The sequence below is a fragment of the Emydura macquarii genome, unplaced genomic scaffold (genome assembly GCF_026122565.2).
Source record: "Emydura macquarii macquarii isolate MOO-44397 ecotype Brisbane River unplaced genomic scaffold, CSIRO-AGI_Emac_v2 contig_1253, whole genome shotgun sequence".
In the NCBI taxonomy this organism is placed as follows: Eukaryota; Metazoa; Chordata; order Testudines; family Chelidae; genus Emydura; species Emydura macquarii.
The window spans coordinates 5766729-5778926 of NW_027131390.1; the positions used below are offsets into that span (position 1 = coordinate 5766729).

Sequence of the window (12198 nt, forward strand, 5' to 3'; positions counted from 1 at the left end):
AATTCATAAGCACACAAGGTTATCTGATGCCACTTACTATAACTACTGTCTTCCTCTTTTGTCCCATCAATTGTCCCATCTGCTTGCAATTGCAAGTGGTATCCTTGCCTGCTGTATAGTTTTGTTACTATTCCTTTAAGCTGTGGCTCTGTAAGAGAACAATAGTGAGGTTAATTTATGAAATCCGGATGTGCTGTCGCATGCTCTCAGGGTTCAAAACAAATCTGCAGTTTTTGCTTTCAGACAAGGCATATGAAAAGCACCAGGATTAGCAGCTTTACAACTGTTCCCATTTAGACAAAGATCGAATCAGTGACTATAAAAGCAATTGCCAAAATGATTAAATGCCACTTTCTATTGAAATGTAGGTAACACGTTCAAATCTGCTTCCAGTGAATAAAAGTTCCAGCAGCGTACCACTTGGCTTAGGGAGCTGCGCCCTATCTCATTTAAGATTAGAAATGTGCTGGCAAAAAGGGTATTCTGGCTTTTAACAAGGTGTGATGTCTCAAAAGGAGGGAAAGAGAGAACTACTAAGATAAGGTAAGATAATGGTAGTAAGAATGAAAGCAATATACCAAATCAAGAATCTAAATAGCTGCTGAGGTTTACTATAAGAACTGCTGCAATTCTAATAAACAATCCACCATTCTTTGCTGATCCAAAGAGCATGCAGAACCAGAAGTGATAAGCTACTCTATTCATTGAGGTAAAATAGAGGAAGGAAAACCCTTCAAACTCAGCAACATGTTGAATTGTAATAGAATCTTTTTAGTAATATTCCTAGTTCACAGACTAGGGGAAAAAAAGAAAAAGAAAAACAGTTTGGATATAAATCTGCTTCATAATCATCTTCATAGTCAATGTTTGAAAATTAAATAGCCAAAACAAAGTTAGATCATTCTGGACTTTGAAGTAAATAGCAACAGGATTTGCCAGGAAGTCTGTAATTAAAGAAAAGATCTCAGTAATGCATCAAGAGTAATTGCAATAAAACAAGTCTACCTCCACTGAATCCCAATGACATCTGCATTGTCATTTTCACACAATTATTCTCATCAGACAGTGAAGCATTTTTAGCCGCCTGCTCCAAAACCCCTTAGTTGAATCACAAACAAACACAATGTGAAAATATGAAAGGTCATTTTCAACCAAAGTTCCCACATCTGGGCAAGACTTCCTGTTCTTAAAAGAATGAAATCAGGATAGATCTGCTGCTATACATCATTCTGGAAAGGATTTAAAGCAAAGCCTTATAATAGTTTGCATAAGTATATTACTTCCTATTAGCAACCTTTAATAAGTGTACTGACGGATGCATAATTCATGTTGACCATCTCATTTAATACGGAACTAAACCAAACATCACTCTATTTTCTTGCAATAACCATATTCAAAAAGCTCTTAGCAAATTTAGGCTCCCTTTTTCAACTAGCCACCTATTATTTGGCTATGTGAAAAATGCAGGCAAGTTCAGTGGCTAAAGGCAGCTAGATTTTGGCAGAGCAAAATACTAGCACTGTTGTTGACGGGCTTCTGCTCCTCCCATGTACAAAACACCCTGGATCAAAAGGCTGATTCTTTCTGCCTGATCTTTTACACCTCTGTTACATACAGAATTTTGTGTGCATGATTTATCTAGGATATTCCTAGAAAGGAGGAGGGGGATAAAAGGTTATAAAGGCCTGGAAACTGCTGGCTGAAGTAAATAACCTGTTCTCATCTAAATAGCAAACAACAACACAAGGTACAGAAATTCCAGAGACATGAAGGAAGGAAAATAGATTATTGAACATGTAGATAGAAGGATGTGTGCGTGTGTCTGCATGAGAGTGTGTGCGTGTGTATGTGTGTGTGTGAGAGTGAGTGAGAGACTAATACATCACTGGGTGATGGGTACACTTGAGTGTGCATGTGAGAAAGAAGAGAAATCAATGGTGTGTGTTAGACAAATAAGTGATGAGAGGGTGTGAGAGTATCCGTGTCCCCATGTCTATTGGCAATGGCAGTTGCAATGCCTGCATGATAATTTCTCCAGTCCCCCTCCCCTATGCACGATGCACATTCCGGCTCGTGTTCACCAGAACCAAACCGAACCCGTCACCCTTGCCAACCTGGTCGTCTTCTCCGCCTTTTCTTGGAGCTGAAGAGTTTGACCCTGGAGAACACATTCAGCTTCTTCTTGTCACAGCCGCCCTTGCTCTTGCTGGGGCTGTTGACACACTTGCAAGCGTTGGATTTCTCCCGCTCCCTGGCTTGCCTCTTCTGGCGGATCAGGGAGCTGGCGATTGCTGCAGCCATGGCCGCCACCGCCCCAACGCCTCCTCGGGGTCAGACGCAGGTGCTCCGGGCGCTGGCTGCCGTCACAGCAGCCAGCATTCTGCTTTTTCACTCCCCAAAACCTGAGGCGCTGGATCCCACCGCTAACGCCCTGGGCCAATGCCGCAGCACGAGCGCCCACCACGACCGGCGTCGGAGCAAAGGGGGCGCAGGAAGGTATCCTTCCACCAGAGCAGAGCGGGATGCAAGAGTTTGGCTCAAATGGCTCTGTCAGCAGAGGAGACCCCCTCTGTTCCTTGGCTTTTCTCTCTCCCAACTTCTGGCAGGGCAAAGTTTGCAGGCAGGGCTCAGTGTTTCCAGGGAGATCAGACAGGTCACTTGCAAGACATCCCTCTGTGCTCCTCCAGACGTGCCGTTCTCATGCAGACACGGCTCACCCACCTGGTGCAAGAGCAGCGCGTCTTTGCCCAGCTTGATTTTTTCCAGTTAACTTTTCTTCCACCTTCTCCTCCCCAATCAAATCCCAGCAAACACCTGTTAGCCTCCGGCAGGGTCTGTCAGTGGGCAAGATTTTTCGGGATTCTTTTTCCTCCCTTCCTCTTCTTCCTTGAAAAGCAAACAGTGATGAAGGCACTGTGCTGAGGTGGGGCTGCTGCCTGGATCCCCGGCTGGCTGGCTCTAAATTCCTCGGGAAGCCCCCTCCCTATGATTTTACCAGCCAACCTTCAAATGCAGCCTCTCCTCCGGAGATGCTTTTGTATTTTGCGTTGCAAGGCTTGTAACCATTCAGCAAACAGCAACAGCTCCCCTGATGACTAGTCGCCGGCAGCACTAGTGCTGATACTGCAGCGGTAGCCTTCAGGCAGCAAACGCACTCCCTTCTTCGCACACACGCACGCCAGGAGCTGTGCACTGGATACAAAAATCAGACGACACAGCCAGCCCCTTGTCACCCCCCTCCCCTCCTCCTCAGTGAAGGCAGCATCCCAGGAGAGCTCTCTCAGCGCCTTTCTGGGTGGAGTGTTTCAGAGAGAGCAGGAGCCCATGAAGCAGTTAAGAGGGAGGCTGGAGGATCTGAGCATCTCAGGTCCAGAAGGGCCCTATAGGAAGCACCTGCTCTCAAGACTAGAGCCGCCTCCTGGGGAGAGACAGACACCCAAACAAACGTGACTGGGATGAGTAATTCTCCAGCAGCTCAGCCAGGGTGACCAGAACCGGGGTGGGAAGACAGGAGGGTGGTATTTGTCACTCCCAGGCATGCGGGGCAGGATTTGGGGGAGGGCAGGGAGTCCGGGGGGAGAGGGTTGGTTTTAAAAGCTGGAGGAGAAAAAAGCACTGCCCGATGCTTCTCCAGCTAAACCCTCCTCCACTTCCCAATGGGAATCTGAATCCAGGAGAGCCCCATGTACCCCTATGATGCCCCCCTTGATTGTTTTCCCCCTGCCTTTCAGCTCCCTTTCCTTTTCCAGCATACCTGCTTCGAGTTCTAGCTTATTCCCGGGTACTGGAAAACCCTCGAGGAGGAGGAGAGTTTTTTCAGGCTTTTTCCTTCTCTCTCTCTCTCTCTCTCTCTCATTTTCCCTCCCCCCCGCACAGCCGGATGCCTGCTCCAAGCTCCATCGCATACCCCCACCACTGGCTTGTCTCTCCCTTGGAGACGGAAAGGCCCCTGGTGGGCGTAGGGGAGGCTGGGTTGTTGGTTAAAGGAGAGCGGAGGAAGGGAGGGAGGAAGGAGTGAGCTGCTAGATTGGGGGGGTTGAAGAAGGGAAGGGGGAAGGCTTGGGTGGATGAAAAGTGGGGAAAAGAAGAAGCAGGGCACTATGGAAGTGGGGAGGCAGGAAGGGGTGTTGGGGAACTAGAAGTTAGAGGAGGTTGTGAAGGCAGGAGAAGGGCTGCTGGCTTGGAGGGGTGTGTAGAAAGGAGGAGCGGCTAGTCCAGTCTTGGGGAGGGCTGGAGGAGTCTGTCTGTCGCAATCAGGCAGCGGATGAGCGGCAGAACCTGTGTCAGGAGCCATGGTCCGATGGTGGTTAATACTCTGCATTGTGGCCCAGCAGCCCCCGTTTGTATCTGAGTCACAGCAGCTGGGAGGAAGGTCGCGCGGTCCAGCAGATAAGGCAGGTGACTTGGGATCGCTGTGCCACTCTGCCACCGATTTGCCGTGTGATCTTGGTCAAGTCACTTCCCTTCGTACATCAAGAGCCGACAGGTGGCAAATTCAAAGCGGAAATAAGGTGCAGTTTGTGACACTGACACGACTTCCCAGGGGTTGTGGTGGATTCTCCATCACTTGCAATCTCTAAACTGAGACGGGTTGGTTGTCTTCCCAAAAGAACCGCCGTTGCTCAGCCAGAAGTTATGGACTTGATGCAGGAAATACTGGAGGGGAATCTATGGCCTGTGCTAGGCAGGAGATCGGACTGGATGAACATAATGGCCCCTTCTGGTCTCAAAATCTGTAACTGCACTAACGAGGCTGGAGAACAGGGACTTGGGGAGCAGATATTTCTTTTGCTGCTGCACGACCGGGCTGAGGATTTGCAGGGCAGCACCGCCTGTGGCTCGGCTCAGCCCAGGAAAAGCCGAGTGACACGGGGCGGACCTGGCCTTTGCGGCTCCCTACAGGGAGTCCCCACAGTCCTACTACACCCCGCCCCAGGAAGCTGAAAAGCGACAGGGAAGGAGCAGTGAAGGTGGCTGGGCCTCACAGAAGCAGTCAGCCAAAGCCCAGCCGGCTCAGATAAAAGGAGCTGCAGGGCCTTAGCCTGTCAGTCCCTGGCTGGGACCAGAGGGGCAAGGAAAGATGCTCCGCTCTGGCCACGGGAGCTCTAGGGACAACCAGAGTTTGTTTCTGGCTGGGTTTTGCTTGGCTGGATTTGCAGGGAGAGAGACCCTTCACCCCGAGATAAGGGTGAAGCCAAAAGGGGCCAGGTAGGAGGAGGCCTAGAGAAGAAGCAGCAACACATTGAAATCGAGCAGTACATGGCTGCTGTTTATCCGGTCCCGGGCTGGAATTCGGAATAGTGGTTGGCTCCAGGGCCCTCTGCTGGCCACAGATAAAATGGCAGAAGCCCCAAGAAGGCCTAATTGGTGACCCTGAACAAAGGGTTGAATTGAAAGAGCCCCGAGCTGGGTTTGTGGTACCATACCCAGCCACCAGGGAGGCACTCAAGAGATCAGTGCCCCCTTTACACCAAGGGACCCAGTGCCTGGGGCTGAACTAAAACCAGGAACGGACCCAATGTTAATGAACCCAGCTGGAGGCCAGGGGCATGCCCTGAAAAGGCAGAGACTCCCCGTAAACTTGGACGTAGAGTCAGCCGAATCTCAGCCACAGCAGCAAACCAAGAGCGGCCAACGGCAAAAAATGAACACTTCTCCCGTGTCAAACTCCTTTGCTGCCTCGGGTCTATAACCCTCACCCCCACCTCTCCATATATAACACAGCCCGAGTCAAAGCAGGAGCTCTTAGCTCGGGGCATTTATTTAGCTTGAAGTCAGGGGACGGCAAGGAGTCTCTCTCTCACCTTGCCTCCCCTCTCATTTCAGACTCATTGAGCTCAAGAAGTCCCTGGCCCTTTCTGCTTTCTCCATGCGTTTACATGGAAGCCAGGTTACCTGCTCCTCATGCCCTGATATGGGAGCTAGATGGTACCTGCTCCAGCGCCATCCTGGAATAAAAAGAATAATGCCGCACCATTTCTTAAATTCTAACAGCCACAGTAAAACCCCATTTACAGTAACTTTGCAACTGCGATATTTGTTTCCTTGACTAGAAATAGCTTGTAACACAGGAAGGGACCATTTCTGCTGCGGCAAAGCGTAGCATTAGCGAGGCCTCATTAGCAGAAATTTCGATCCCTTTGTAATACGTTCAGATACTCGGTTTGGTATTAATATGTCTGAATGGAAGTAAAAGTTATTCCATCACAGCCTGAGACCCTGTTTTATTGTTAAGGTATATCTTATCTATAGCTAGGCATTCCTTTCCATCTATCAGTCAGTCACCATACGTACCCAGCAAGCTAGCTAGATGGCTTTTATCAGCACCTATCCCTGTGGTATTTACATCTTCATACTAAATGAGTACTTCCAGTAGATGCTTAAACTACAAAATAATTGGAGCCATCTCGAATTGTATTTCAAAGCATTTAAAACACTGACAAATTCTTAACAGGGGAAACACCAGCTTAAAAAATGAAACTTGCCATTCACAAGTTGCACCTTCACATCTATCTACCAACTAACGCCAAATACATGAGATCACACACAATACAGCCAGCCAATTAGGTGTTATTACTAGGGGAGAGCACTTACTACCAAATAATTTATTGTGAATTTTGCCTTGTTTTCCATTTGCAAAATATCCAGAAGTGGAACGTGATTTTCTCAGATGTATTCGTCATCATGATGTGTTCCAATTAGGAACATGAAATACTACCATGTGACTTACATGACCAATCACAACTACAAAGAAGTCTTATAATTCAGTTACGATGGAAAATGCTTCTGCAAAGCAAATTTCACTCTTGCTTTCTGTGAGCATTGTAGTGTACAAGCTTAAAATCTGCATTCCTGCTAAAAAAACCCAAAAATTCAGTTGCACAAATGTTCCTGAACTGATAACATAAAAGAGGAGCAAAACCAGCATATGCAAATTCAGTTTTAAATTTCAGTCATTAACCATTTTTTGCATGATCAGTCTGCCATTGAAGCCTCTTACAAATAGGTCTTCTTCGTGACCATAAAGGGCCCATGACAATAAGGCCCTGAGTTAGGACGGATTTCTCTGCTATTGGGCCAAATCTTTGCTGAGCAGAGTGCGTAAAGGTTTTACTGACTATAGTAAATAAATATCGGCTTTCTTGTATTTGTTCCCCATGAAAAGCATGCTAAAAACGAAATAGCATATGCTAGTTCTTTTGACTACCTGAAGCTGTTCTCCTGATACATTATTTCCAAGGAACTTTTAAATGGAGAAGACAGCTAGAAACTCTTGAAGTAGACATCCTCCACTAAAGCCAATCGCTGAGTACTAGAGATCAGAATGAGAGCTATGTGGGGCACAGATTACCCCACGTCTGCTCTCTGTGGGATTCTTGCACCTTCCTCTGAAGCATCTGGGGCTGGCTGCTGTGAGATTCAGGTTACTGGGCTAGATGGATCTTGGGTCTGATCCAATATGGCAATTTCCATGTAATGACAAAAATCCCATTGATTTCAATAGGCCAATGATGTCGCCCTAGGTTTTCTTCCCTCCTTGTTAGGTTTCGGCTCATGAGCATTTCCAGCCTTTGGATCCAGATGATCAAACCTGCTCAATCAATGTTTAGAGATTACTGGGTGTTGGTCGAGAGCAAAGTTGGTGCATATTGCACCCACCTGCCCTCCAAACCAGGCCTGGCTGCCTATAGGAGAAGCAAAGGCTCTTGCTCTGAATCAGTACGCACAAGCTGACTTTCCCCTACGTGAAAAGGAGTTTGAATTTATACCGAGGGTCTGAAACATCCTGTAAGTTCTGACAATCTACACAGTTTTTTGTAGCCTACCTAGTTGCCAGCTGTAGTCCTTGGGGCGCTTGTGAAGAGTAACTTCGTTTTTTCCCAACTGATCATTTATTCTGTTTTGGCATATGAAGGTCACCAGATGTAAAAGGCACGTCAGTGTACTACTGCTGTCAGAGGACGGCGCGCTGGCTAGAGAGATGGCACTTCCAGGCTGCCTATTAAAGTGAATTTTTGATTGCTGTGTGCGCCTAACATGCCACTTCCAGAGGGACCAGACGTTCTCTACGTGCTTTGTGGTCATTAAAGATTCTACTGGCATTTATTCTCAAGAGCAAATTTCCCCAACCTTGCAGCGCTGTAGTATGCAGCTAAACTTGCACATGACACCAATTTCTTTTGCCCTGCAGAAGTGCATTTGAGTGTTGCTTTATGGTAAAGCACGGGGGAGGATGAGCGGGACCTGTCTTGCAGAGGACAAGCTCCTTGGGACAGGGCTTTTTCCATTACCAAGCACATTGTCGACACTCAGCAAAGGGTAATGAAAGGTGCTCCGTAGGTTTACAGTGTATTAGCTGAGCCGGGCAGAGGCTGCGCTAACGTGCTGCACGGGGATGTGAACTGGGTAAGAGACCACAAGCTCAATTCTGATGCAGATGCAGCTTTAGCAGAGATTCCCAGGTTCAGCTGCACCCTCAGAAATCGTGAGACCAAGGGTGCAAAAACTCCCTGCGGGGCAGGGTGGAGCTGCATTCGCTCCTTTGAGCAAGAAACCACATGCGGCTCCATAGCCCGGGCCCTGCGTCAGGGTAGCCCGAAATCCCAGCCACATTGCAGCCTGACGATAGAGGCCCAAAGGTGGTACTGAAAGGAGGCCTGCCTTTTTCCGGAGAAGATCCCGTTATTAAAGTAACGCTACAGGAAACATTGCTTCGTTTCCATGCAGCAGCATCTCCGTGCACATCAGCCAGGTTCATCAAATCTGCCACAGCGTGAGAGCTGGATTTTGACAGCATTTTAGGCAATACACTATTTGACTTTGCGCTGGTCCCGAATCAGAGCCTGAAAATGTCCCCATAGCCTTCAAGGTCAAGGTCACTTTAATAATCAGCTAAAACCAGCGTGCCGGTGTGCAGCAGGATTTTTTTAATCTCCCCCCCCCGCGTTGTAAGTCATTTGTAAATTGGGAAGTGGACTGCGTGCATTTAGGCATGCCCAGGTGCATCACAAAAACGCAGTCTCTGTACTGCCTGATACAGATTTACTGAAGAACAAAAAAAAAAAAGGAACCCTGCGGCATCAATGCAATCATGTCATTTGCACCCACTTTGTATGAAGTATCCCTTACCTCGGCATATTGATGGCCAAACCCTCAATCCAGTCCCCCTCTCAGTGACTAAGCTGTATGCTGAGGTTCTCCCCAGGTTCTGGGGTAGGAGGGTTCCTTCTCCTTCCCGGATTGTGGGGTGATGGATCACTGGCACCCCCTGTCCCTTCTCCGACCCCTTTGTCCCCGCAGACCACAGCTCTGGGTGTGCAGGCTGTGGCCCTGACCCAGCACTTCAGCACGTGCTTAACTCCAGTTGGATTACTCACGTGCTTAAAGTTATGCACATGCTTCAGTGCACTGCTGGCTTCAGGGCCCCTGTGCACAGATTCCCTCTGCAACGTTTCCAATGCCTCACTCTGCTTTCTCCAGAACTACCATCTCGAGCCAAAAACGGACGTCAACTGGCGGAATGCTGCGAGAGAATGGACATTTTTGGAAAAGGAGGGCATTTTTGGGGGGAGGGGAAAGAAAGCATTTTGCCTCAGCTGAGCATCCATATTCCATCATCCCATCTTCCCAAAATATCGGCCACTGATCCAATGCATCTGCTAAAGGAAAGGTCACCAGGCAGATACCAATGATCAAGCGAATACTCCAAGAACTCCGTCCATACACAGAATACCCTGCCCTCCAGACTCCATCTGTCTCCAGACACCCACTTTGGGTTGGCAAATTTGGGTTTTATGAAGGGACTTTTATAAAGGGACCGCTCAGTGCACAAGAAACACATTGTACTTACAGTACTGCAGGCTGGAAACATGCTGCTTTACTAAATCACGTAGCAAACAGAACGGGGGGAGGGGTGAACCTCCCACTTACTAAACAGAATGTAAGAGGGGGGTGGAGCATGGTTCCAACCCATAATACTCTGAGTAACCCAGTTAAACTCTTGATGACCACTTTCCTACAGTTAAAGAACTGCTCCCATGTGTCTCATACAAAGCCTGGCACAGCGTAGCCATTCTGCTCTCTCATCAGCATGCACGAAAGTCTACGGATTCACTTCTCAGCAGGATGACACTCAAACACGGATGCAAATGACTGAGTATTATCTATGAACTATTTACATCTCCACATGAAGCCAAACTAGCAGGACAGGCTATGAACCACTGGCAATTTTTCCATGCCTGGGTGCATAAGGGAAGGAGAGAGCACCTATTGCCGCTTCTCCACTTGCACCACTATGCAGGGGTGAGCGGAATGGGTGCAAGGGTTGGCTCTGCATAGGGGAGACAGAGTCTTTGCTGCCTCGCTCTGCCAGCGCCAGCCAGCTGGAGAAGGAAATGAACGCTCCCCATTGCCAAGTGGTTGCATTCCCCTGTGATCTTCTGGAGTGCCAGGAAGTATTATGCCCACTTCACGCCCAACACTTTAGTGCCCAACATGGAGCTGTGGTTATGTGCTTAAGTTCATCTCTTAGCTTGTGTAGGCCTCAATTGACATCTTACTGAATCTTATGAATAATTATATCCATATTATAATGGATATAATCATACTCACCTACCAAAGAGAGGCGCTGTGAAGCACAATTAATGACTGTAAATCACTTGGTGATCCGTAGGTGAAAAGTAGGATATCAGTATAGAAAGGGAATGATTGTTAACGAACCCTAGACATGCTCTTTCTCAAGAACAGTTCACAAGAATTAACCAAACTAGGAGCACAATAACGTCAGGGGTTAGAACCAAAGCTTCTACTTGCACCAAACTGAAACATGGTCTAAACATGAAGGCAAGAACAATTGCATGCACACGTTCTTCTGCACCAGCAAGTATGGAGAAATACAGAGGAGAAGGCTGACAAGTGCATCTGTTACTGTTTCCATAGAAATTTTGCATTATGATGCTGGATGCATTTCCAGAGTAGCAGACCCCATCAGAAAGCCTGGGAACAGGTTGCTGCTACATAGATAAAGACACAGATTTAAAATCACTTCACCAGCCAAGCCCCACTTTTCACATAATCAACATCACTTGAACCTAAACTGATGCAGTCAAAACCATAAGGTGACTGGATAACTCAATGGCCAAACTGAGTAACTCTAGAGTCCCTAACGTGTCTGCTCCTCTGTCTAGAAAAGATCATAGATCCACTAAATTAAGTTGAAATATTAAATGAATGTGATATTACAATTGTAATTAAATGTACAGCACACTTATATGACCTAGTCCCCTCTTAATAATTACCCATCATATTGCCTACAAGCCATCAGCACATGCACATGACGTAACTGACAGACCTTGCGACTTTATAGTTGCAATTCTCCTTCTACTCCCTCTCTCCTTTTTTGTCTGTTACTCTTTCCTGTCATCCCTTCTGGGCAGGGATCTTGTTTTAGCTGCTCCGTAAAGTACTTAGCATACTTTTGGGTGATGTGAAAATTTACAATCATCGTCATGTTGATGCCCTTACCATATTATAGGGATCTATAGGTGTACATGTGTGCATATGCAATCATGCACAGGATAAACTTTGAAGGTGAAGTATCTTACCGTCTTCAATAGAGTCCTTCTTGACATGAATCACTGACAGTTCACTCTACCACTTGCAAAGAAGCAAGGAAGGGCAAATGAAGTGAAATGTTCTCTCTATCACTGGTTACAACAAACCTGCCCTTTTTCTAAAAGGTCTATCTAGACACTGATCCAGAATAGATGAATAGGCTTGTTTAATTTGCAATAAAATGCACAATTGTGTTAGTGCTACTTGTGGTGGTTATTCATACACACATTTAGCATGGATTAAAAGGCTGAAATGAAAGGAGCTCTTTTCCATGAATCAAAACAGCTTAACTAACCATGTAAGTTCCCGCAAACAAATAGCAAAGAAATGAAGGGCATTCACGTTCTGAATTATTTACAAGTGCTCCTGCTTGACCATGCTTTATAAACTAGGAATATGAAGGAGGATCTAACCCCATCCAAGCTGCAGAGCTGGAGTCACATACTTCACAAATATGAATGGCAAGATCCCAGGAAACAGTGCACCCACTGACCCAGACAGATGATGATGTCTCAACTCCAATATTCACAAGTTGCTGAAAGGTCAGGAGGAGAATCTAAGTACTTGTCCAACCACAAATTCCAT

General features: G+C 47.0%; 1 protein-coding gene across 5 annotated transcripts in view; it reads right to left on the reverse strand.

Annotated features, from left to right (window-relative positions):
* FGF13 (fibroblast growth factor 13) overlaps positions 1-12198 on the reverse strand; it is a 318358-nt gene that overhangs the window by 83774 nt on the left and 222386 nt on the right. For 4 of the 5 annotated variants that reach the window (XM_067548077.1, XM_067548080.1, XM_067548075.1 and 1 more), the window contains one exon: positions 38-148. In XM_067548077.1, coding sequence (XP_067404178.1) covers positions 38-148 — 111 coding nt within the window. Of the gene's footprint in view, positions 1-37; positions 149-2114; positions 3229-12198 lie in introns of those variants that run through there. The other variant, XM_067548078.1, reaches the window with a different exon arrangement.